This window comes from Sciurus vulgaris (genome assembly GCF_902686455.1).
Source record: "Sciurus vulgaris genome assembly, chromosome: 12".
Lineage (NCBI taxonomy): Eukaryota > Metazoa > Chordata > Mammalia > Rodentia > Sciuridae > Sciurus > Sciurus vulgaris.
Genome location: NC_136473.1, coordinates 62,637,801 through 62,663,387, shown reverse-complemented (window position 1 = coordinate 62,663,387; position 25,587 = coordinate 62,637,801). Strand labels below are relative to the sequence as shown.

At 44.3% G+C, this 25,587-nt stretch overlaps 2 protein-coding genes across 3 annotated transcripts in view; both read right to left on the bottom strand.

Moving 5' to 3' along the window:
* LOC306641626 (uncharacterized protein) overlaps positions 1-22,402 on the bottom strand; it is a 124,493-nt gene extending 102,091 nt beyond the window's left edge. Inside the window, exons 1-4 of one of the 2 annotated variants that reach the window (XM_079106820.1) lie at positions 22,165-22,402; positions 6,467-6,516; positions 2,728-2,785; positions 2,302-2,410 (exon numbers count right to left, since the gene is read on the bottom strand). In XM_079106820.1, the coding sequence (XP_078962946.1) occupies positions 2,302-2,410; positions 2,728-2,745 (127 nt within the window). In that variant the 5' untranslated portion in view covers positions 2,746-2,785; positions 6,467-6,516; positions 22,165-22,402. The remainder of the gene's footprint in view (positions 1-2,301; positions 2,411-2,727; positions 2,786-6,466; positions 6,517-22,164) is intronic. The other variant, XM_079106819.1, reaches the window with a different exon arrangement.
* Positions 22,403-24,360: 1,958 nt separating this feature from the next.
* HHIPL2 (HHIP like 2) overlaps positions 24,361-25,587 on the bottom strand; it is a 28,756-nt gene continuing 27,529 nt past the window's right edge. Inside the window, exon 10 of the mRNA XM_079106792.1 lies at positions 24,361-25,394. Coding sequence (XP_078962918.1) covers positions 25,108-25,394 — 287 coding nt within the window. The 3' untranslated portion in view covers positions 24,361-25,107. The remainder of the gene's footprint in view (positions 25,395-25,587) is intronic.

Genomic DNA, 25,587 nt, shown 5'->3' with positions numbered 1-25,587 from the left:
CTGATTGGTTTCAAAGCTTTCATTCTAGATAAGTTTCTTAAATGGGCCACATGAAGGAAACCGTTTTAAACTGTGTTGTGAGGCCAGGTTTGGTGGCACAACCCCTCTGTAACACCAGAACAGTCAACATCATCCAAGAGAGAGTCAGAAGGCACTGGGGGGCAGTGTCGGATTCTTTCTTCTTGCTGGTGGTGATATCCTCATTTCTCTGGCCACCAACGTGAGCACCCCAACCCTTCAATCAGCTCCACAAGCCCCAGCCCAGCCCCTTTCCCCTGAGGGCCTCTAAGCAGAAGCACTTCTCAGTTGGGGGCCTGAGGATAGGTGACCAGGGGCCACTATGGGAGCAGGATGCTTCACCAGTCATCTTCACCCTGCTGGCTTCTGCTGCCAAACTATTCTCTAAGGACACTGGGGTAAATTCCATAACCCTTCGGGATTTTAACAGATGGAAAAGAGAGGTAACTAGATGGAAGACTTGCTTAGAGTGGGGGTATCATAAAGGCTCTGGGGCCTCTGCTAACCCATCTAAACATCACTGCACTCCAGGCCCAAGGACAGCCAACTCATCGTCACAATCATTCTTGAATTTATGGGCCCTGGCCACCTTTCAAGCATTTCTCTTGGCAGAGATAGATTCCTACAAGGTGGATGATCTTGACTGTATCAACAGGGAAGAAAAGAATAAAAACTTGCACCTGAGAGGGCCCTCAAACTAAGTTCCTCAGTGTTTTCCCACATCACTCCTTTCTGCCTCCTTCATTAAAAATGGGAGAGGCATTATGAAGTGTGGTAAAAAGAGGGTGTGATCCGGGCAGCACAGAATAAGGTTCAAAGCTCAGCTGCACCATTAACTAGCTTGAGCAAAAGCCTTGACCTTGCTAAAAACCTCAGTCTCTTCTTCTGTAAAGTGGGAAGGAAAATATGTCATTCAGAAAGCTTACATAAAAAATAATTATGATAATATCTATAAAGCACCTGGCAAGCAAGTTTCCTGCAATGAAAGAATCACAGTAAATGCTACTTCCCATCACTTTAACCCAGGTTCCTAAAGTATAGTTATTATATGTGTAAAAATGGTTTCATGATCAAATAAACTTATAAAGTGCTTTTTTTTTATTTTTATTTTTTATTTTTTTTTTGGTACCAGAGATATAACCAGAGGTACTTAACCACTGAGCCATATCCCCAGCCCTTTCATATTTTATTTAGAGACAGGGTCTTGCTGAGTTGCTCTGGTCCTCACTAAATTGCTGGCTTTGAACTCACCATCCTCCTGCCTCAGCCTCCAGAGCCTTAAATTTGTTTTTTAAACAAATTTAAACTGGGTTCTTCTCTGCAGGAGTTCTCAGAGCCTTTAGCCTGCTAACATGAACTATAAATCTACAAAAGCTCCTAGAGTCTTTAAGTTCCCCCAGGCCACTATGACCTGTTCTTTATCATGTAACATCATCTCTAAGGGGCAGTATTCCTTGGTTTATCCTTTAAGAAATGATGCTTTAAATGAAAGAAAAGATAGCAATTGAATGTCATAGCTTCTCAGATGACCCCTTTTTCCAGAGTCTGTAAAAAACCATCATCAAAGAGAATCCAAACTCGACTTCCTTCCCAAGTACTACTGTATGAAAGTACTGCTTATCCCCACCCTCACTTTTTCCTAGACATGGACCATCTTAGCACCACCAACTGACTCAGATTTCGCTACTCTTCTGCCTGTGAGATTCCCCAGCTTCCTTGGGGGGGAAAAAAACTGAAGACAAAAAAAAAATGAGATGAATTGTTAAACATTTTTTAGTTTTGAGTCTGATTTTATGCACCACTTACAAATTTACACTAACTAGGGATTTCTGGGCCAATTTGTAGCTGCAGAGAAATTTCCAGGTACCTTATTAACTTTTCAGACCCCTGTAAAGAAAGCAGGCTGGAGACTCCCATTGCCAGCTGGCAAAGAAAGGAAGCAAGCAAACTACCATCAGAAAAGGACTAGGGCTCCCCAAGGCTATGGTTTAGCCCCCAGAAATGAATTCTATGATTATCGCTTCTATTCATCAATTATGGATCCTGGCATGTTGTAAACAAGCCAATACTGCTGCAAGTGGATTTACATTTGTAGGAGAAAGAAATTAATATGCACATCCATCCTTCCAAAACTATCTATCAGGTATGAAGAGCCACCATACTCACTTTTTGTCCAATAAAGTCCTGCCTGTAGTCCTGCCGAATAGCTTTACACTTTAGTTTGCGGATTAGACTCAAGGACAGTTTATCCCTTCATGCAGATAAGAATGTCAGATGGCTCACCTGCACCACGGTCCCCTGAATCCAGCAGCACACTTAATCCTGCCACTAAGTCAGATGTGAAGCACAAGAACGTGAACTTGGAGAGGTGGGCAAACTGGAGAAAAGGAACCTTGAAAAGAAGGGTTAATGTTAGCAAGGTTGGGGTTCAAAATCCCCCTCTGCCCTCACTCCCACTTCTTTATTGCCTCCTGCAGCTCCCTCCAGCTGCGTTCCACCTTAGTAGCATCCACCCCAGCCTGGGACAAGACACACTGAGAAACCCCAGGTAGGATCTTATCTCCACACCAGTTCTGCAAACAGAAGCTTCCCATTCTCCAAATGATAAAATTAAGGCACAAGCAGGTTAAAAACACAGCTAAGAATGCCAGGCAGCATCTGAATCCAGGTGAGGTCAGAGGTGACTGAGAAGATGGACAACTCACCTACCTGCATCTGCCTAGTCATTGTTGTGTTGCCATCCTAGGGTCTTTTAATGTCACTGGACCTGAAAATCATAGAAGTGCTCCTATGGCAATCTTGCAAGATAATTTCTCATTCATCAAGTACTTCCTATTGACCACGTACTATTCTACATAATTTACATTATTTTTATATATTCTGTGTAATTTACAAATTTCATGCTCACAACAACCCAGTGAACCAGGCATATCTCTTATCCCTGTTTTGCAGAGGAGAAAGCTAAGTTACATACAGGTCAAATGCCTTTTCAAAAGTTTAAGAACAAGACAAAAACTGAACCCACACCTCAAAAGAAGAAATACAAATGGTCCATATATCCATGAAAAAATGTTCAACATCTCTATCTATTAGGGAAATGCAAATCAAAACTGCATTGGGATCTCAGCTTATTGCAGTCAGAATGGCAAGCATCAAGAATACAAATAATGAGTATTTGTGAGGATGTGGGGGGAAAGGTAAGTACTTAATAAATGCTTGTTTCTTACATTAATTAACCCCACATCTTTTTCTTTTGCTATAATCCTGTTTTATAAGTAAGAAGCTATGTTTTGTTTTGTCCCTGGTATATAGTCAAGAGGTTTCTTCATCTCTGTAACAAGCTTTCAGAATTCAACAAAGCTTAAAAGGGTAAAAATGGCATACACTCTCCCATCCAGACACCAAAACCTCACAAGGGGATTCAGGGAATCTCTCTGGCAAATCAGTGTGAGACAGTTTCAGTAATGATCACCCATCAGTTGCCTACTGAAAAGCAAAGAATGTGGGGGGCCTCTCTCCCACTAGGCTTTTGACAAGAACCTCTTTTCACCCTGACTGCCATTAGAACTCCCTGGGAAGCACTAAAAAAGATAAAGGATGCTCAGGCCAGGCCCATACCCCAGATACTGGTTTCATTCATCCAGTTCAGGACTCCAGCACATGAGCACTTTCTAAAAGCTCCCAGGTGGTTATAATGTGCAGCCAGGTGGAGCTGGAGGTTTGGGCCCTGATGTACTATAGAGTCTCTCAAAACTTCCCTAACCACAGACCCAAGGATTGGCTTCACTATGGAATGCTTTTGTTCAGTTTTTCAGGGAGCCTCCCAACAGAAGGAATACTGATGAGTGGCTGACTTCTGCCCAATGAAAAGGCAGAGAATTGAGGTAAGTCCACAGTAGACCCAATTCAGTAAGAGATAAGATTCCCAGAAAGATCACCATTTCACCAGCAGGAGGTTAGATAGGCACTCAGAAGCCCTGCCGCCAGAAACAGAGTTTGCCCCCTCCCACACTTTGGTGATGGTCCAATGCCAGTCCACAGCCACCTGCTCAGCCTAAAGTGGGACACAATCACATGGCAGTCAAAAGCTAGCTTATCTGTGTTCCCCAGGGCTCTATACCCATTTCTGGGACAGTCCAGACACACTGCAATGAGTCATTCACTTTTCTCTTCTGCTCAGCTGGGATCCCCTGAGGCAGGGTCCAGGTCTCAGGGTCATCTAGCCCTGTTCCTGCCATGTGATTGGGTCTCACATTGATGTTATTGTTAAAGCTCAACTTTAAAGTCAACCAAATCAAGCTGCATCACCCAACATCATCTTAGTTGTGAGAAAACCATCATAACTTTAAATGGATTCAACATAAGCTGAAAATATATACATATTAAAATATGTGGGATCCTCTCTGGTCCCTTGTCTTCCCTAGACACAAATCCTCAGAAACACTTTGTTCATTTCCCTCTTATCTATTTGATCTCACACTCTGTAGTGAGAGAATAAGCTGTGGGAAACGAACCTCAGTTTGTCCCTGCCCCTTCAGTGCCCACATCCCCAGGTTCTGACCTGGGGACCATAATGAAGCACTTCACATTGTGCTGACTCCTATTAACACAGACCCACAGAGTAGCCTATGCATCAGTGCCCATGAAAAACTAGACACAGCACAGAAAAGGAAAGACTTGACTCCAGGCCCCAGATTTTGCAGGGCAGGGCTCATATCTATCCTAATTATTTTGACAATATTACCATACAACATCTATAAAACCAAAATGCAGAACTTGGGGACAGAGCACAGTTAAACCAAGACCAGTTGTTGTGGGCAGTTGTAATTACCACCCACCGCCTGTGTTGACACTGAGAAACAGCCTGTGCTTCCCCCCAGGATTCTGCATGAGGTTCCTGGTGCCACCTGCTGCCTCCAGATACCACCTCCAACCCCAGGAAGGAGAGGGCGAACATGGGAAGTGGGAGCCAGGGGAGGGTTCACATGATGAGGAGATGAAAATGGAGGTGAGGGCTGTGTGCTCAGGTGTGTGTGAGCAGGCTGATTAACTTACGAAGGATTCTACTTCTTTGCCTGGCACTCAGTCTCCAGCAAGACAGTCTGTGATCGAATCTTGGCTCACCACTTACACACTGAAACTTTGAGTAGGTCATTTATCCTCCCTGGGCCTCGGTTTCTTCATATAAACTGGGAAATCCTAGGGCTGTGTCCCAGTGCTGTCATGAGGTTTAAGTGTACACACACACACACACACACACACACACACACACACACACATGTTGGAACATAGCTTGGCACACAATGTGTTATAAGTTTATTATCATCATCTAGGCTTTTGTCCTTTCTGGCCACCTGACTAGGTGAATTACACTCCCTTAACCTTAGTCCATTCAACTTTCATCAATTCATTCAAGAAATACCTACTAAGTGCACTTAGAGCGTGTCTGTATAGGCGACCTCAAATTCTTTCAAGGCCAAGCCACATCCTCCCCAGCCCTCCTGGTTATCCTCTGTGAACATGGTCCCGACCGCCTCAATTCATGGAGCACTTCATTTTCCTCTCTTATAGTATTTAATAATGTTTTAATTCAAATCAGAGCTTAAAGCTCCCTAAGGACAGAATCAGTGTCTGATTCATCTTTATGTTTCCCACACCTTCACCTCTCAGACAGTGTGAAGTGAATAAAAGAGTATGAAGTAAATAAAGGGAAACTTTGGGTGAAAACAAGGAGAAAGCAGCTCCTGGTCCTCTTACTAGACCCTCTTTTTAAAAAAGTAGGCAGGTGGGCTGGGGAGATAGCTCAGTCAGTAGAGTGCTTGCCTTGCATGCATAAGGCCCTGGGTTTGATCTCCAGCACCGCAAAAAAAAAAAAAAAAAAAAAAAGGTAGGCAGGAGACCATCAATTCAATCCCTCCCCCGAAAAAAATTACTAACTGCCTATTATGTGCCAGGCATCATGCAAAGCAACACAAATATTTTTTGAAAAATGAGAAAAATCCAATTACTTCACTACAGAATCTAATCATTGAGAAAAGGGGAAGGGCCCATTGTCCATCCTCAGCCCTGAATATCAGCTCCCTGATCCTTGCCCCAAAAGTTACCAAGTTTCCTAAGACTTCTCCAGCACTCACCTGCTCCCAAATCTTCCTCACAGCTCTCCTGGAGCCTTCCCATCTGCCCAGAGCACTGAGATCAAACCTTCCTTGCCTACTAAAATTTCTAAACTTTCTCACACTTCACCATGATCTTCGGGAATATCCCCACTTCCTCCAATTTATCCCCATCTTTGCCTCTCTACCACATTAGAAGATCCAGCCCTCTGCCTTTCAAATCCACCTTACCTGGGTTCAGAACCCTTGCTCTTGATTTTGACTTCCCAGATCTTTCTCTCTCCCACCAGCATTTTTCCCTCTGAACTTTCATTAGTTATTTTTCTTCCACTTACCAGAACCAGCTCTGTTCCTGGACAACTCTGGACAATTCACTTAACTTTATCTGTAAGAAGTAAAAAAAAAGAAAGCTTTCAGATCACACATCTGAAAGTATTTGCAAAGCAAAGAACTTATAAAAAAATCAGCTATTTCCTGTGGACAGAGATCCTACTTTTATTCCTTTTGGGATTTCCTCAATATCCTGTGATGTATCTGGCTCACTGTAGGTATTTGACAGACAAGATGAATATCTGATTAATGAGTAAATCTCAGGATGAGTGAATTAAACCTCCTATACTAATTTGACTGATTAGTTTATCTCTAAGTGAGTGTTCCATCTTAACACCTTCTCATGCTCAATCAAATAAGAAAATTCCTGCTGAGCACTGAAACAGAATCTCACCAGAGCTCCTAAAATCTCTAGGTGGGGGATAAGTTGTTGGACATATCTGAGATTCATGAAGATTGTTATGGACTTTGATTATAATCAATCATAAAACTTCACATTACTGTAAAATATTGCTTTTAAGCTTCTGTGGCATGAAGCTTTGCTGATTTCTTTATGTAGGTGTATAAATATTGTTTGCTGATATAAATAATTTGTTACATTGATTTGTTAAGTTTTGTTTGTCCATGAACCTTGGATCTCCAGAACCCCGGATGAGCATAATATGGCATATGCCCAGAGTTCCCCAATACTGAGGGACAAAACCCCTTTCCTGTCACTCCACTATCCTCTTAAACTGCCATCTTCTGCCTTAATTTCCTTCTGTTGTCAAATCCCTGTCACATTAATCTGCATCAGTTTCAATGCTTGAATCTGCCAAAATATCAGTTTCCACCTCAAGTCTGCTGCATTCTCCAATGATGTAATTGCCAAAGTTGATGACACTTTTTCACAATATTTCAAACACTAGCCAGCCCTTCTTTCTTGAACCTCAAGCTCAGTTCACAGGACAAGATAGTACCTCCTCATTGCCCATTGCTCCCCAACACTGACTCACAACTTATTTTCCCCAGAAGCTTCAGCTTCTGATCTCTTAAGCCTTGGCTTCTGCAAGACCTTAATGAGGACACACATCATTTCCACAGCCTCTTCCAGGCTGTAGGCTACAATTTCCAGCAGCATCCTAGACACCTCCAGCTGGGTTTACTGTGGTTGAACAGGCCTAAAACTAGATTATCCATCAATTTCCCCAACCAGCTTCTCTCCCAATTCACATTCCCAGTCACAGGTGCCATGTCTCTGTCTTCAAGTACAGACTGAGCACCTATTCTGTGCAGGTCCAGTCCAAGGGCAAGGAGTGCAGCAGAAAGCAAGAAAAAGTCCCTGCACCCCTGGTGGGGGAACTAAAGACAATGAGCAAAAATATATATATATACAATATAGTCAGTCTTCTGTATCTGTGAATTCTGCATGGACTGATTTGACCAACCACAGATCAAAAATATTTGGGAAAAAAAAAAAAAATGATTCTATACTAAACATGTACAACATGGACATACTTTTTTCTTGTTGTTATTTCCTGGACAATGCAGTATATCAACTATTTACATAGTGTGAACATTGTAGTAGGTATTTTTGATGTAGGACAGAAGAGGCTGGACATCAGAGGAAATTTTAGGGAGCATGTTTATTGACTGCAGGGTCTAGAAGGGCTATTGCCCATATCATTCTCCAGACCAAGAATCTCAAAATTTTTTAAACTTTATACCCAGTGGAATTCTTTGAACTTTATACATATGTGTGTGTGTGTGTGTGTGTGTGTGTGTGTGTGTGTATATGGGCATATATATGTGGGTATATATATATATATGTGTGTGTGTGTGTGTGTGTATGTATATATATTTGTATGTGTGTGCATGAGTTCAGAGAAAGTACTTTTGTCTCATTTTTTTAGACTAGTCAGAGGTTTTACAAGTTTTACCACTAGAGAAGAAGTAACATTAAGTCAGTGGCCAAATTTAGCTTTTGCAAGACAGAATAACTCAATCCACATAGAGAATAGAAAGTTCTAACCCACATTGAGTTTTTTTTTTTTTTTTTTTTTTTTTTCAGGAATTTTTGCTAATATTCTATTACAAAGCTTTCTTTTTTTTTTTTTTTTTTTCCCCCCTCTGGGATCATTTTAATGGGGTAAAGCATTTTGTTTCATGGATGCACAAGAATTTTTACCAGTCAAGTTCAGGTTTTAAACTAGTTGCTTCCAATTGGCTTTACATTTGGGATTATCACAAATATATTTTATGATAATGTTATCTAATCCTGTCTTGTCCCTTGAAGGTCTTCAGTTCTTGTGGATCTACCCAGAGGCACTCACATCCCAAGACTTTAAAATTAGAGTTCCAGATGGTTCTAGCTTGCACAATATTTCCTATGCTCGTGCAGATCAACTTTATGCTTTGGAGACTGTATTAGCTGTGGGTGACCATAAGGAAGTACCACAGAGTGGTAGACTTAAACAACAGAAACTTAACAGTCCTGGATGCTGGAGGTGTGTGTGGGCAGGGTTGACTTCTTGAGCTTCTCTCCTTGGTTTGTAGGTGGACGTCTTCTACCTTTGCCTTTCCATGATTTTCCCTCTGTAATGTCTGTGTCCTGATCTCTTCTTATGAAGACACTGATCACATTGGATTAGGGTTTACCCATATGTCCTCGTTTTTCCTAGATCACTTCTTTAAATGCTCTGTCGTGGAGTCCTAGGGAATACCGGCAGATAGCCTTCTCCCACCTTCACGCAAAGACGAGCATCTTCTCGAGGATGCGACCACCTTGGTCCAGCGTAAATACTGTTTATTAAAAGTTAGCTTTGGGCTGGGGACGTAGCGTGTACGCTTAGCATGCACAGGCCCTGGGCTCAATCCCGGCTTGGCAGCTACTTGCCTAGATTTCTGTTTTAACAGGTTGCCCACCTTTTGCCTTGGAAGCTTACGCTTACCTCCTGGGCTGATCTGTAGCCGTTGGATGAAGTCTAAGTCCACTTCAAGGTGTGCGGTGTTCTTGAGGACGATCTGGGCCCCCTGGCCATGGCTCCAGCCCATCTCTTGCTGCCTCCCCTCCCCCCACTCTGCTGCCACCACAGAGGGAGGTATTTGCAGTCCAGGAAACTGACCTTGTTTCATGCTTCTGTATTATTACAAAGCTTTCTGACAAGTAGAGGAACTTATATGTTACAATTAGGGTGGGGGCTTCTACTTAATTACGGTAAGAGTCTTCTGGTTGGGGGTCTCTGGTCTGCTTCATTTTGAGCAATCTAGAGATGATTTAAAGTACACTTAAAGATGTGCATAGGTTATGTGCAAATATGACACCATTTTATATAAGGGTTAGAGCATCCATGGGTTTTGGTATCCACAAGGCGTCCTAGAACCAACCAAAAGAGGAGTATGGAAGGTAAGGTGAGGATGTTTGCTATGAAGGAAAACAGAGCAGGCCTAGGAGATGGCGGCAGGGAGGGACTCTGCTTTGCACAGATGCTTAAGGTTCTAGGTCAAGGTAGGCGCATCCAACACATGAGACCAGAGAGAGAAGAAAAGAAGCCCTGCCCTGGACCATGTCGGTGTTTAGAGATTGGGAAGAGGGCAAAAGGCAACCTTGGAGACTGAAGGAGTTGCTGGGGAAGCAAGAAGAGACAAAGGAGTGAGTTCCCCGAAGCAAGGCAAAGAAAGCATTCGAGGAGAAAGACAGCCATGGCCAGAGTCCCTGTGGGGTGAAGACTGAGATTCGGCCATTGGGTTGTTAACATGGAAGTCAGAGGGGTGGTTTCAATGGCAATGGGGAAAGTGACCAATGAGAGCATGAGAGGCGATGGGTAGAGCAGCAAGAATAAGAAAGACAGCCCTTCCCAGGACTTTTGCTAGTAAGAGGAACAGAGAACTGGAGCAGGAATCCTAACTAGTGTGAGGTTTTGTATGCAAAGGGATTCCAGCATATTTGTCTCCCAGTGGGCATAATCCAATGAAGAAGGAAAATGTGATGATGCAAAGGATAAAAGAAGAAATAACTGCAGAAGCATACCACTTGGTTGGAGAGAAGGTTAATGAATCGGAGCACACAGGTGGAGTTTGGCTGAAGACAAGGGTAGAAAATGTTGTCCTTTTCCCATATATTCCTAAACTCTTATCTCTAATCTATCCTCTTGATGTCTTAAATCTTGAATCAATCACTAAATGTGATTTATTCATCTCATAATATTTATCATTTTATTGTCATTTTTTCATTCTCATTGACATCAATTCCAACTAGATTATTGAAAGTCTTCTGCTTTATAAAATATGATTTAAAAAAATGTGTGCTTTAGCCAGGCACAGTGAGTGGTGCATGCCTGTTATCCCAGCAACTCAGGAGGTTGAGGCAGGAGGATCTTAAATTTAAGGTCAACCTCAGCAATTTAGCCAGGCCCTCAACAACTTAGCAAGATCCTGTCTCAAATTTAAAAACAAAAATTAAGGCTGGAGATGTGGTGACGTGGCTCAGTGGTTAAGCACCCCTGGGTTCAATTCCTGGTACCCCCCCCAAAAAAGTGTGATTTAAAGTTCATACACAATCGTGCTCTCCCCCTCCCCACCTGGATTATCAGGAGAACCAGTATTTTTCCCTAATTTCCCTCTTGGAGTGTATAGTTCAAGGCTGCACAGTCAATCCATCACTCAGCCCATGGAGAAACCCCCAGTGCTTCCCTGGAGGTCTATTGTCAGGACCACTGGAGTCCGGACTCTGTCCCCTGCTTTCTGCTGTCCCTTCATTGTCTTGCTACAGAGGAGGCCTGAATCACTCCTCAAGCAAGAAAATGAGGCAGTGCAAAGGCAAACCCCCAATAACTCCAGAGTCAGTCACCTTGATCCTCAACATGGATCTGTGGACAAGGGAAGAGAGTAGAAGATCGCCCAGAACATTTCATAAGCCAGACCTGGAAGCAACATCCATCCACACCTAACTCCAAAGAAACCTGGAATATTGGACCTAGCTGTGTTCCCAAGAAGAGAAAACAGATTTGGGGATGGAGGGTGGTAATGACACATAACATTTTATTACTTTGGGACAATAATATTTGCCTCATAGTGATGGTCTGAGGATGTGAAATTATAGATACTACAAGGTTCCTTAGCCTTTTATTTGAGGCATCTGCAGTGCGTGAATGATTAGACTCCCGCTTTCCCTTCCTGCCTCCTGGGTGGTCTCTCTTCTCTCCAACCCTTTTTACTCTTTGTTTCCTCTTTAATGTTTCTATGAGTTCAACTTCTTTTTTTTTTTTTTTTTTTTTTTTTTTTTGGCACTGGGGATTGAACTCAGGGTTGCCGGACCACTGAGCCACATCCCCAATTCTATTTTGTATTTTATTTCGGGTCTCACTGAGTTACTTAACACCTTGCTTTTGCTGAAGCTGGCTTTGAACATGCAATCCTCCTGCCTCAGCCTCCTGAGCCGCTGGGTTTACAGGCATGTGCCACTGTGGCTGGCTTTGACTTTTCTTAAATCACTGTCAACTTCCCCCCTCCTTGGTGGGGGTTCACCATTGCCTCCAGTACAGAGGCTGAACTCCAGAACCCTAAGGTTTTCATACCAGCTGCCATGCTCTTCCACCCCATTCCCATCATGCAATGGCTCTGCTCTGGGAACTCACCCCATTGTGATCTGTCTAACTCTGACTCCACTCACATGCACATCAGTTTCCCACCTTCTCCATGAGCCTCCACTTACCACCCAGCCCTCCCTTCCTCTCCTGGAGTCTTGTAGCAACATCATTCATTCTTACTGGACATTGTGACCCTCCTTTAGGTCATTCATAAGCTGCCATCTGGGTACGTCTTCCAGGCTGTTGTAATTCCCTGAGGTCAAGGATCATGGCCTATTCATCTTTGCATCCCTTTTGGTTACCTACAATGGTACTTTCTGCAGAAAAAGTCATTCAATGACTACTATGTGTTGATTAAGGCACAAACTTCAATGGTAAGATGTGCCAGGAAGAGCTCAGATCTGAGGTTACAATCCAAGCACACAAGCTGCATGACTAGGGACAAAGGCATCCTTGAAGATGTCGCTAAATCAGAGCTAACTACAGCTACCTGACAGGGTGGGTGATAAGTAGTGATAACGTATAGAAAGCACCCAGTAAGTACCTAAAACATAGTGTGCCCTTGACAAATATTAGTCCCCTTTCTCAGTCACCCTACTTAAAACTGACATAGAATGACAAGGGATAATCCTCTTAGGACATAAAGTCGACCAATGTACTTTTTATTTCAAAGTTCAGGGGCCCTGTTCTAAGACGCTTTGCTCTTGACAGCATGTGGTGACTCTGGGAGGGACTGAGACAAGGATCATTAGACAGCAAGGTGCCAACAAGCTGGAAATCCAAGTTTTTTCAAGAACCAAGTTAAGCCCAGTGGTTTGACCTCAGAAAATGCAGGAGCTTGATGGCCCACTCCTTTGTCACTTCAGAAAGGGGCATGTTCAGCCCTGAAGAGTCACTGGTGAGAAAGACCCAGTTGAGTTACCCAGTGGTTAAGGTTCTGGTTTGTTCTAACCCAAATGAGGAAAGATGGAGGTTCACTCGGTGCTGGACCAGCAGGCCTGCATCCCCCATACGTGTTGGCGAAGTTCATACTGGCCAGGAGGAGAGCATCCTGTGAGACACCCACTCCAGCCCCAGCTATTTCTAACATGAGGACTGTGTGGGACCCAGGATAAAAACAAAGCTCTCCAAGCTAGCACTTCTGGCTGTGATTTGCCTTTGTGTCCCTACGTGTCCCCCAATGTCATAGCATTTACCTTGCCGAGGGTTCTGAGAATCGAATGCAGGATGCTAATAAGTGCTGGTACCATGCTTGCTGCTCCATCAGTGATAGCCATCCTTACATTATTCCAAGCCAGTAAACTGAAGAGCAGGACAATCTGTTGTAAAAAAATGTATTAAGCAGGGGTAGGAATCAAGTTAGGACAGTCATAAGCAAAAAAAAAAAAAAAAAAAAAAAAAGCCAAAAAGGAATTAGAGTACTGTGAATGGCATTGCCCATCTCTGCTCCTAAGAGCCCTCTCTGGGCTCAACAGCTCTTCTGAGGTCAGGCATGACTGTCTGTTCTCTTCATTTTCAAGCCTTCTCCATTTCCCAGAGACATGGACTCATTTTGGAGCAGCTCATTTGCAACTTGCCTGTCCATCTTATCCTTACAGATGTGAGCACAGGAAAAATGAAATGAGATTTTCCAGGTCACAGAGCTTGAAGAGTTGGTAGAGTGGGAACACAGGACTATTGACTCCAATGTCACCCTGCCACCCCACTCCTCCCCTCCTCTCTAAAGCAACATCCCACCCGGGACTTCACAGTGGTGGCTCAAGTGCAGAGAAAAGTGGCCAGATGACTGTGAACTCACAAGGGGTCCAGTGACTCCAAAACCCTCACAGTTGGGTCAGAAAGCCCCCACTGAGGCTGCATGGCAAAGGCACCAGTGGATGGACTGACCAACCCCATGGCCAGGAACCACGATCCTGTCCCTGTGTTCATTGACTCAGGTCATTTCCATTTTGCTACCTTAAAGTGATCTTTATGCTACTGGTGAAAAGTAGAGGCTTGGAAAGGGGGTGTCGCCTCTTCAGTGAAATGCCAGCCTCTCACAGCTGAGGAAGCTTCAACCAGATCATAACTTCCATTAACACAACAATCCTCCACCAGCTCACATCTCAGCACCCAAATGCCAGTGAAAACCATGCCTGGTGACAAGGCCATTCAGTCTGGAGACACCACAGTCAGAGTCCTATCCCAGACGGAGGACTGAGTCCCAGCTGGTTCTCATTTGCTTCTCAGGCCAGGCCTGCTGCATGGTTTCAGTTAATTGTGTCTTTTCATCATTTGATATCTGTAGCCAAAAGTCCGTGGGCAGTAAATGCCCTTTTCTATCAGTTCAAGCAAGAGAATGTACCTGCCACAGTACTATTTGCCTCAATGGGCTGCTGACTTATTTTAAGAACTGAATCTTTCCTGTTACTCTATTTTTCACTGTGGGGCTTTGGCACTTCAAGACGAACTTGAGTAACTTGGGTCTAGGGCAGGAGCATCCTCTCGGGTGGTGACCTAGCGCCACCTAGTGACCACTCTCTCAACAACAATCAAATTAAATAAGGGAGGTAACAGCGGACCAAAATGTTTTCTACTCCCGTGAAGTTTTTATACACATTCTTCTCTAGTCACATAACAGAGTTTCCCTAACAGTATTATGTTCATCTTATTTTTAAAATAAAATTCAAGGCACCGGCAAGAAAGCTGAGTAAGTTTTTCCCTTGCCAACTCTGTTTCATGATTTTCTGCTTTGGTGGCTGTCATTTATAAATAATGAGCTCATGAGAGGCAGGCAAACCCCAGGTGCCCAGAAAACAGCCTTGGAGAGAGACGGCCAGCCCTCCTGTGGGACCTGATGCAATCGCCTTGTCTTTATTTAACCATTGAGACCAGCATTTCTAAACTCTGGGTGCAAGATTATCCTGGCAGCACCTCTTGGGGCATAAATACCAGTGTTATTATTATCTGCAGGTTGCCACAGCCACTCACATGGAAAAGACGCAAAGTCCTTCCTCTGGGGTGACTGGAATTGGAGATGGCCTGCTCACAGCCCCCTCGCCGGCATTGCTCCTTGCTTCACCAGTGGAATTATCCTATTTCCACCCAACAGTTCTGGCCTTTGAGTTCTCAATTTCTTGCTAATATCTAGACCAGGATTTCTTGACCATGGCACCATTGGGTGAGATAAGTCTTTGTTGCCTGGGAGACTGCAAATGGTTAGCTAGTATCCCTGGCCTACCCAGATGCCAGGAGCACCCACCATTGCCCCCATCTTCAACCCGTTAAAACAATCAAAATATCTTTAGAAATTGCCATGTATTCCCCAGGGATTCAAAATCATCCCTGGTTGAGAACTGCATAGCTAGAAATCAAACATACGGGAAAGAAGAAGATAAGGAGGAAGAACTCCTACTACCATTTAAAATACACAAATTGCCCCCAGAAAGCTTAATAGATAAGGCACTAGTCCTGTAAAAGGCACAAATTGTATGGTAAGACCTTGGTGGCCTGATCTTATTTAATCTTCACAACCAAGAAACTAGTCTGTGGACTCTCAGAGGAAACATGAAGAAACTGAGGTTCAGAGATATTAAGTCACTTGACCAAGGTCACACAGCTGGCAGTGGAAGAACTACCATAGGAACCTAACTTTTCCTGACTCCAAAGCCAGAGCTTGTTATCACCTCCAGATTCTGAGACCACAGGTCAAGGAGAATTCTGGAACGATCTTAATTGTCAACAGACTTGTTACCGTATACTAACACTATTCAAATAATAGATCCAGATTTAGAATTAAAGACATAAAGACTATTTTCTGAAAGAAATTTGATTCAAAGAGTTGGTGTTAAAGGGGAACTGCTGTAGGGTAATGGAGAAGCCCCGGCTTTGAGTTAGTAGTCTGTGGCTAATACACGACTGGATGACCTTTATTATGGTTCAGTTATTCACACTTGCAAAGTCTCTGCTCATTCACTTACAGATAAAAGCTTTGTTAGACCAGTGAGTCTCAACCATGGCTACAAATAAAATCACTTGGGGAGTTTTTAAAAAGAAATGCTTCGGCCCTACCCCCAAGCAATTAGACCAGAATCTCTGGGGGTCCCAATGACATTTTTTTAAAGACTGCATAATTTTTTACCTGCCTAATGTGCAGGTAGAATTGAGACCTATGGGGCTAAGAGCTGTAAGGTATGAGTGCTGCATTTCTACCTTAGATTACCACACCCCTTGGACCAGAGGCCATCTCTTCTCCTATAACCCAGTCCATTGTGCTCTTAGGACACATAAGAGATGGATTTTTTTTTTGTTGGTTTGTTGTTTGGTTTTGGGGATTGAACCCAGGAACACTTTACCACTGAGCTACATCCCTCATTTTTTTTTTTTTTTTTTTTTTTTTTTTTTTTTTTTTTGAGATAGGGGTTCACTGCTTCACTAAGTTGCTCAGGGCCTCACTAAATTGCTGAGGCTGGCCTTGAACTTGCAATCCTCCTGCCTCAGCCTCCAAAATCTCTGGGATTACAAGTGTGCATCATACAGCCTAGCATAAGAGAAGTTTTGAGAGGTGGCTAGTTTCTCTGTCTCCTAGGACTGCCCCAGCAGTCTTGAAGAATTTGTTGGACCTCCCTTACGGTCTCAACAGCCCTCCTGTCTGTGAACTAACCATTTCCATCATCTCATTCTACCACCAAAGAGCCCCAGTGCCCACCCCACTCTCTGTGGAACATGGGGGTTAGAAACCCATACCAAAGGCTGCAAAGAGCAAGGAAAGTGATAGAAAACAGCTGCATCCACTGAAAGATGATCTTTGTGGTCTCGTTGAACACTTGCCTGTCTGACTTGATAAGGTTCATCCTAATCCGTGGTCTTTCAGGAGATGAGAGATCCTCCATTTCTGAACATGACTTACTGACCTGTGTATCAGCACCCAGAGGAGGGTGACAATGTCTCACTCAACAGGTGCCTGGGAGCAGTTCTGGCCACACCCGTGGGGCTCTAGACCCACATCCCATGGTCTTCCTCCCTCCCTGTGCCTCCTGCCACCCCTGCTTCTGCAAGTGACCTCTTGCAACAGGATAACTGCACACAACGCTCTCAGATACGACTAATAATAAAAGTAGTTGACATGGATGCAGTTCTCCCTGGATTTGTGAAAAGCACGTCATGCATCATTCCAGTTGTCCTTCACAAATAGCCACACACGATGGTATTACTGCCATCACCGGCATCCCAATTTTGAAAAGGAGGAAAGTGAGCTGTCTGCCTTTGCTGTTCGTCTTCCTCAGCTTCCACCACGATTCCACCAATTCTCTAAAGAATGTCCATTTCCCCCCACTAGTGCATGAGCCCTTCAGGGGCAGGGCCACACCCCGTATGGCTCACCACAGACTCGCTGAACTGGCAGGAGGGAAGCCAGGCACTGCCCCAAGTGCCATGTGCCTGTCCTCAGCTTGGTGGAGGGCAAGGCTGAGGCTCCTGGGAGAGAGGGTTGGACCCTCGGGAGGCAGGCCTGAGGGCAGCACGAGAGGGGAGGAAGAGGGGTACTCAAGGGTGTCACACCAAGATTTTATCTAGGTCAAAGGTGACTTTGACCTGGACCAGTGACCAGTGAGACCCTACAGTGGAGCTGAGGGGGCAGATGTGTTCGTTTTTTGTTCCTGTGACTGGAACAGCTTAGAGGAGGAAACTTTCATTTGGACTCATGGTTTCCAAGGTCTTGGTCCTTGATCATCTGGTTCCATTGCTCTGGGCCTAAGTGAGGCAGAACATCACAGCAGAGAGGCTGTGGCAGAGCAAAGCTGTTCAGCTCATGGCAACCAGGAAGCAGAGAGGGGGAGAGAGAGAGAGAGAGAGAGAGAGAGAGAGAGAGCGCGAGAGAGAGAGATGGAGAGAGCGAGAGGAGACAGAGCGACAGAGAGGCAGAGAGAGGAAGGGTCCAGGGACAAGATAACAGTTCCCAAGGGCATGGTTCCAGGGATCTACTTTCCCCAGTCATCCTCCACCTGCCTACGGTTGCCCCCACCTCGAAGCAGTTCATTCAAATTATTAATCCACTAAATGGATTAATCCATTGATGAGGTAAGAGCCCTTAGGATCCAATCACTTCCCAAATGCCCAACCTCTGGACACTGCTGCACTGGAGACCAGCCTCGACACAGGTCTTTGGAAGGACTTCCAGATCCAAACTGACAGAAGATAGACGGGGTAAGTGGAAAGAGGTGGAAGTAAGGAGCAGAAGCAATGTGTGGAGACAAGTTATTGGAGTCAAGGGAGAGTTTTTATTATTTGATGTTATCATGTTTTCTATGAGAGACTGTCCAAGGGATAAAGGGAGGAGTGAGTGCTGCAGGGCTCCTGAGAGGGCAGAAAGGTGGAAGGGCTGGCTATGTTTGGGAAGGCCAGATACGGACCTGACCATACAGATCCAGGTGGGCAGCATGGGAAAGGGAGGCCCAGCCAGCCCTCTTCTGACCTCTTCACACCCAGTGTCACATTTACAGGCACACCTCAGAGACACTGCAGGTTCAATTCCAGATCACAGCAATAAAGCAAATATCATAATAAAGGCAGTCACACAATTTTTTTGACTTCCCAGTATGCATGCTTTGTTTATACTTTAGTCTGTTCAGTGTGCAATAACCACACGATGTCTAAAACATGTACATTCCTTAACTAAGAAAAATGTTAATGCTAAAAACAGTGCTAATGATCATCTGAGCTTTTAGAAAAATGGCACCAACAAACTTGCCCAACTTACAGTTTTTGTAAAACAATGTAATATCTGTAAAACAAAACAAAGCATGATAAAAAAGGACGTAGGCTTACACATGCTCACAACTACTCTGCTCATGCAAACTCTCTTAGCCCCACTTCCTGGGTAAAGAACAGCAGCTTCAAACATTAGGTAACTTGCAGGACTAGCAAGGGGAAAAGCTGGGCTGGGAACCAGGACCCTTTGACATTGAAGCCCCAACGCTGACAACTGTGCAGGCTGTCAGCCCTCAGCAAAACATGACCTGCAATGGGAAAGTATTTTTTATGGACACTGATTTTGTTTGGTTGTGTGTGTGTGTATGTGTGTGTGTGTGGCTTATAGTTTTGTTTTTGTTTTTAACTTTCTTTGATCAACTCTGAGAATACAAAACTCAGAGAAAGTGCAAAAACCCAGGTCTTCAAGGGGCTTCTGCTCCCAGTTCATGCATAAAGTGATGCAGTCCTTTTCCCTTCCTGAGTTGTAGCTCCCTTGTCTCCAAATTGAAGCACGCCACTAGATGAGCTCAGAGGCCCTCCCTGCCCTTACCCTCTCACATTCTCTGACCTTGAATCTGACTTTGGACTAGGCAGTACATGGTCTGCTCCCAGGAGGAGAGGACTCAGGACCTTGATTTAAGGGAGAGCTGGAGAACTCCAACACCAAGCAGGAGGGAAGATCATCCTGGGCTCTGTCCTACTTTTGCCCCACCTCAAGAGTATGGGAGCTTCCACCAGGTGACCAGGTACATTTGACAGAAAGGAAAGAATGTGGGCAGATGAGACAGCAAAAAAAAAAAAAAAATTCACCTTGAAGCAAAAGAAGTTCCTTTAACACATAAAACAGCCAAGGGAAGTGGTTTGGACTTACTATTTTCCATGTTCTTTTTGCTGCTTTGGATAAAAAAACAAAGTGGAATAGCACTAGTTCAGGACACTTAAACAGGAGTCAGGAGACCTTGTTAAGCAGACTTTAGTGCATCCATAACTGAACTTCTGAACTGAGCTGTCTGTCACACATAGCCACATGGGTACATGCTGACCTAGGGAATTGGGCTGAACAGAAGCTTCTGGAATGAAATGACTAGCCTTTGTGTAAAGCTGCTAGGGAACAGACAGACTTGAGTGGTGGGAACATAAGGTTAAGGAAATAATTCTATAAAATGGGCCCACTTGCTACACATATTCTCTTTTAAAAACCAATTTACCTGCAGCCCTATCTGGCTTAAGTAGACAGGATATGTTACATTCCTCAGCAGACTACTGGGTATGTGCTAGAGAAATGTAGGCCCTAAATGCTAATGAAAAGAACACAAGTTACCCTGAAAGAAGAGACTTTTGTGACCCTTACATGGACCAGACACCAGAACTCAGGGAGCTAGGACTAATTCCCCATACCCATAAAATCTGTAAGAACAGGAGGTTCCAATTAGAACCAGTCAGCCTGGGCCAAAGTGACCTAGAGTTGTCATGGCAGTGGGGACTTGAAAATCTGATATCATTCTGCTGTCAGTCAAAAGTCAAAAGGTGGGGACCTGGGTGGAACTTCCCTGCAAACTTCCCTGGAACGCCCCATCCACCCAATAAAAATAAAGTGCAGGAGGAATGTACTCTCTCCTTTCTGAGGGGACCCAGTCTCTCCCCTGTAGAGTACCTTTTTCCCCTTTCCTATGCCTTTGAATAAACTCATACCTGTTACTCTGAGCAACATGTCTGAAATCTTTCTGGCATGATTGCAAGAATTGGGGCTTGAAGGGGGGCCTCTATGCTGCCTCAGTTTCCTGGTAGGCCTCTGCCCTGTAACAAAACCACAACCCCCACCCTTCTTCCTCAGACTGTGCCCAATCTCTCTCATATAAGACAGTTTGACCTTTGCCACAACAATCACAATTCTCGACAAACAAAAGATGTAATTAACAAACCCTTGCAATTTAACCTAGAAAAGTTGACACAGTAGGGAGTGTGCTCTTTATCCTGCCTAGAATAAGCCTTGTAGGCTCCTGAAGCAGAGGAGGAAGCAAACCCATGCACTTGAATAAATGTCAAGAGCAATGGTCAGGGAAAAGAGGACAAAGGAAAATCCAGATGCGGAAACTAAAGGGTGCTGCAAAATTCCAACTGGGATGGAGAAGCAGAGGAAGTGGGAATGAGGGAGAATGATTAGAAGACATCTCCCAAAGAAGTTTCCTAATTTCTCCTTAGTAAATTAACGTGACCATAAGTGTCATTCAGGCAACATTTATGGAGCATCTACTATGTGCCAGACATATGGTGCTAGAAATACAGATTAAAAACCCCTGCCCTTGAAGACCTGACAAGGAGAGCTAAATGAAGAGTCACAAACATAATAAACACGTTTTCCAGTAGGAAGAAGGCTGCGCCTTCTGGGGTAAAAAGAGCCTGATAGGGAGGGTGGTGCAGCTTTAAGCAAGCACTCAGCAAGTTCTAAGAGGCTCAGCAGATAGGTGGAGAAAAGGAGGGACCTGCTGACCACTGGAGAGCATGCTATTCACTCTCCTCTCATTCCCTATGTATGGATGTGCTGGGGCCACAACTTTGTTCCTTTAATAAAGGGTTCATTAAGCAAAAGGCAGAGACACATGGTTCCCAATCCCCCAACCATTAAAAAAAAGAGCAGGGACAGACTTTCCTTATTTGCTCCAGTTTATCTGGTATTGCATGTGTACTTAACAAATGTGTTGAATCAAGTAATTTATCCATGACCAATAATTCATTGGGAGAAAGACACCCCCATACACTTCCCTTTAAATGTCAAATGATACAATTTTTCAAAGAAACAAGATCTCAGGGTTTTTAAAAGCATAAACGTAACTCTTACAACATGATCAGAACACTTCATTTTTGCATTTTTCCTTCCAGTCTTTGTGTACATAGCATACGTACAATTTAATATATTATAATCACAAACATAGGATTTTGAGTGATATTTCCCCATTTACCATCATGTTGTAAGAATTAGCCTTGAACGTTTCCTAGCCCTTACAATGGATAATGGATGCCTGGAGTCATTCACTGTCTGCTAGCTAAAGCAATGTTATTTTCAATGATTTTTAATTCCACGACTGCCAGGAGCCACTGGACTCCATTGCTCAGTGGTTAGAGCACTGGTCTTGTAAATCAGGGGTGATGAGTTCGATCCTCTCTGAGGCCTTGTGTGAATTGTGTTTTTTCAAATGTCAGACCTGGGGGGGGGACACCACACACACACACGAGTAAAAACTGATTCCTGACAATTTACTTCTGACAAGATTATGCCTACTGAAATGGATGTTAAGTATCCTTAACTTGCTAGCAAGTTACCCGGAAGACAAAAAGCTTGAGTGCAACCAAAAGCAGGAAAAAGAAGGGAAAGAACCAACAACAAAAAACTTGCTTTACAGCCCGACCCGGAGTAGGCGACAGCGGAAATGGAGGTTGAGGCTTGGCGGGCTTGTTTTCAACGCCCTGCATCCAGGGACCATCCCCCAAATTAGCAAAGGTGACCGACCTCGCCTGGCATCACCGTGAACTTGGCCGCGCGGGAGCGGAGCGCCAAGCGAGCCAGGCGCTGCAGTGGCGCCGCGCGGTCGGCGGGCGGCGCTGTGGCATCGCTCCCCATCGCCGGTCCCGACGGCCGCGGGTGCGTCCCCCACGCCCTTCCCGGGCCTGAGCGTGGCCAGCTCGCCCTGGGCGCCCACTGGCGCTGTGGCTGACACGTGGCAACTGGGCCTGCGAGCCCAGCCTGGGCCCAAGGTCCTGCCCTTCCGAAGGGCGGGGAGCGACTCCCAAAAATAGAGCGCTGGCTGCGTGGGGAGCCAGTGTGCGCGGCCTCGCTTTTCTCCGTTTTCTCCTGAATTCCAGAAAGCCCCGTGACTACAGAGTCACCAGAGGAGAATGCCAAGAATCTTTAGTGAACACATGAATTTTCCCGACTCGAGATTTCGTTTCCCAGATCTTTGGGCCCGAGCTTGATGAAGGGCTGTGTCACTTGTGGCCCTGGAGTATTTGAAATGTGGCGAACCCGAATTGAGAAGGGCCCAAAGAGTGAAGTACACACCGGATTCAGAAAACTTATAACCAAACTGTTAAAAAGAGTATAAACTATGTCCTCGATCATTTTTTAACTGATTACGGAAACTAATATTTTTGAACATGTTGGATGAAATGAAATGAATAAGTTTACCTAGATTTTAAATGTGGCTATTAGAAATTTTCAGTTACATCTGTGTGGCTTCTACTTGGAGCTTGGGTAATCTTTCTGTTGAATGGTGCAGATTTAGCGAGTCAGAGCCCTGTGACCTTATCTTCAAGTTAATTCTTAACCTGTGCTCACACCAGATAAACAATTATAGGTGAACTCTTTTCACCTCTGGGTCTCCCAGGGTTCTGTGCCTGGCAAGCAGCAAGCATCAAATTCACTGAAAAGAAATCAAGTATCTCCCCAACATAATTTTAAAACTCTGCAAAGAGCAAAGAAACTTACTCCTTAAATTGAGTCACCTGAGAGTTCTGCAACTGTAAGACTTTGTATCTTGGCTGGCAAGATTTGAGCTCTGAAGAAACACTCAACACATTCATATTTTGTTGGTTATTTTGCTCTTCTCTGGTGGGGCAATCTGCTGCCAGAAATGCTGTGGAGGTGATGTGTTCAGAGTGCCTTAAGGAAACTGGACACACTGGTGCAAAAAAAAAAAAAAAAAAAAAAATTATCCATCATCATGGCAAATGTGTCCATGTGTCCGAACTTCACTAACACTAAATACCTTTTTGCAATGTCATTTCAGATCCTCAGATACCTTAATACCAGAACTGCCATCAAAGGAACAGCGTTATTAAGAAGATCTTTGAAGCATTCTAATTCTATCTGCCTGCAATCAAGACCTATCCTCTTGTTCCTCCCCACACCTGGTCTCTGAAAAGAGCAAGCACCATGGGTTGGAGTTACGGCTCAGTGGCAGAGTGCTCTCCTAGCACGTGTGAGGCCCTGAATTCGATCCTCTGCACCACATAAAAATAAGTAAAATAAAGGAATTGTGTCCACCTACAACTTTAAAAAAAAAAATTAAAAGAGTAAGTACCTGCATATATGTATGTTTTGACTTTCTGAACTTTTCAACACCCTAGGCTAGACTCTATGAAAGTCGAATATATATTGATATTGCTACGCATAGATTTTCCTTTTTTTTTTTTTTTTTTTTTTTTTTTTTTTTTTTGGTACTGGGAATTGAACCTAGAGGTACTCTACCACTTAGTAGCGACATCCCCAGTCCTTTATTTGAGACAGGATCTCACTAAGTTGCTTAGTCTCACTAGGTCAGAAGTTGCATAAGGCCTCAACTCATGATCCTCCTGTCTTAGGCTCCTGAGTCACCAGGATTGCAGGCTTGTTCAAGGGAGCCTGCCCTTCTTCCTCTCTCTCTCTCTCTCTTTTTTTTTTTTTAACCCCGGGTCTTGCTGAGCTGTGTTCCCAGCCCCCTGGACCTCTCTTAGTTCTTAGTTTCTCCAGTACTTTATTCAAAGGCCACAATCCCTTCATTGAAGGCCCTCCAGGGAGGTACTTACACAGCAGTTGGTTCAAGTCCAACTGTTCCCTGTTCCCTCCCCACAGTGGTCAGGTCAGGTATCCTCATGAAGCCTCTCTCTCCTCATCTTCAACAGAGTCCATGGCAACACATAAGAAGCAAGGTGTGGAGATTTCAAGATGAAGTGTATCAATCAGGCACATAAGAGGTACTCAAGTAGAATGTACTCCTATTTATTGTGCCCTTCACGAAGGTGAAACAGGAGGGGCGAGAGGTTTAGAAGTGAGGCTACTTTTAACCAGTTCTGACTGGGGGAAAGGAGAAGACCATTTAGAGGGGCTTTCTGTAGAAGCTGTCACTCGCAGGCCTCCTCCTAATCCCTGGATGAGGCAGGAGAACACAGCATGGTTCTTGGGCAAGGTTGGTGAGGCATGCTAGATTTCCTAATGCCAAACAGATATCCAGGAGATCAAAGGATATGTGTCAGTTTAAGTAACTATCGATTTATTACCTCAGGTTGTAGGCATTAACAAGATAAGATTGGGACATCCAGTGGGATCGCAAGCAGGTTGACAGACCAGTGTATGGATAGCCCAGGAGAGGTGGGATATGGTCTACATTAGAAGGCACATTAGTTCATTCAATTGACAGTGATATTTCCCAGAGAGAGAAAAATCACATGGGCCCTGAGTCAAGCTCTCTCTGCCAGTTGCCACATCTACACAGACCTCTCAGACTTCTAAGGCCCATGTTCAGCAGTGGTTTCCACTTGGCTTGATAGGGTGGTTCTCCTCTCTGGCATCTCCATCAGCTAACTTGACCACAAGGTCAAGGGAGACTTCTGCCTGATGGCCTATGCTGTGCCGACTGCCTCATCCCATCACTGTGAGTTTGCAGGTTCTTCTTCCTCTTCCCCTGGGAGTCTAGGGACAACACTCTGGTTTTTTTCTTTATACCAGGCCTTCGTGACATCTTCTTGCGGCTTGTGGGAGAAGTGGGCTTTTTGGAGAAGCCTTTCTGAGATGAAGCCTGGTGTGGGTTAGAAGATACTGTTGCATTGGATGATTTTCTAGCAGCTTTCTCTGACTGCTCCTTTAGCAAGTCCAAGACTGTCACTGGGAGATAAGCATTATAAGAATTTATTTAGTGAGAAGTCTAAGTCCTAAAAATAACTATAAAAGAAACACCCCCCTTAATTTTTTTTTTTTTTTTTTTTTTTTTTTTTTTTTTTTTTTTGGTACCAGAGGTTGAACCCAGGGGCACTTAACCACTGAGCCTTATTTAAAGACAGGGCCTTGCTGAGTTGCT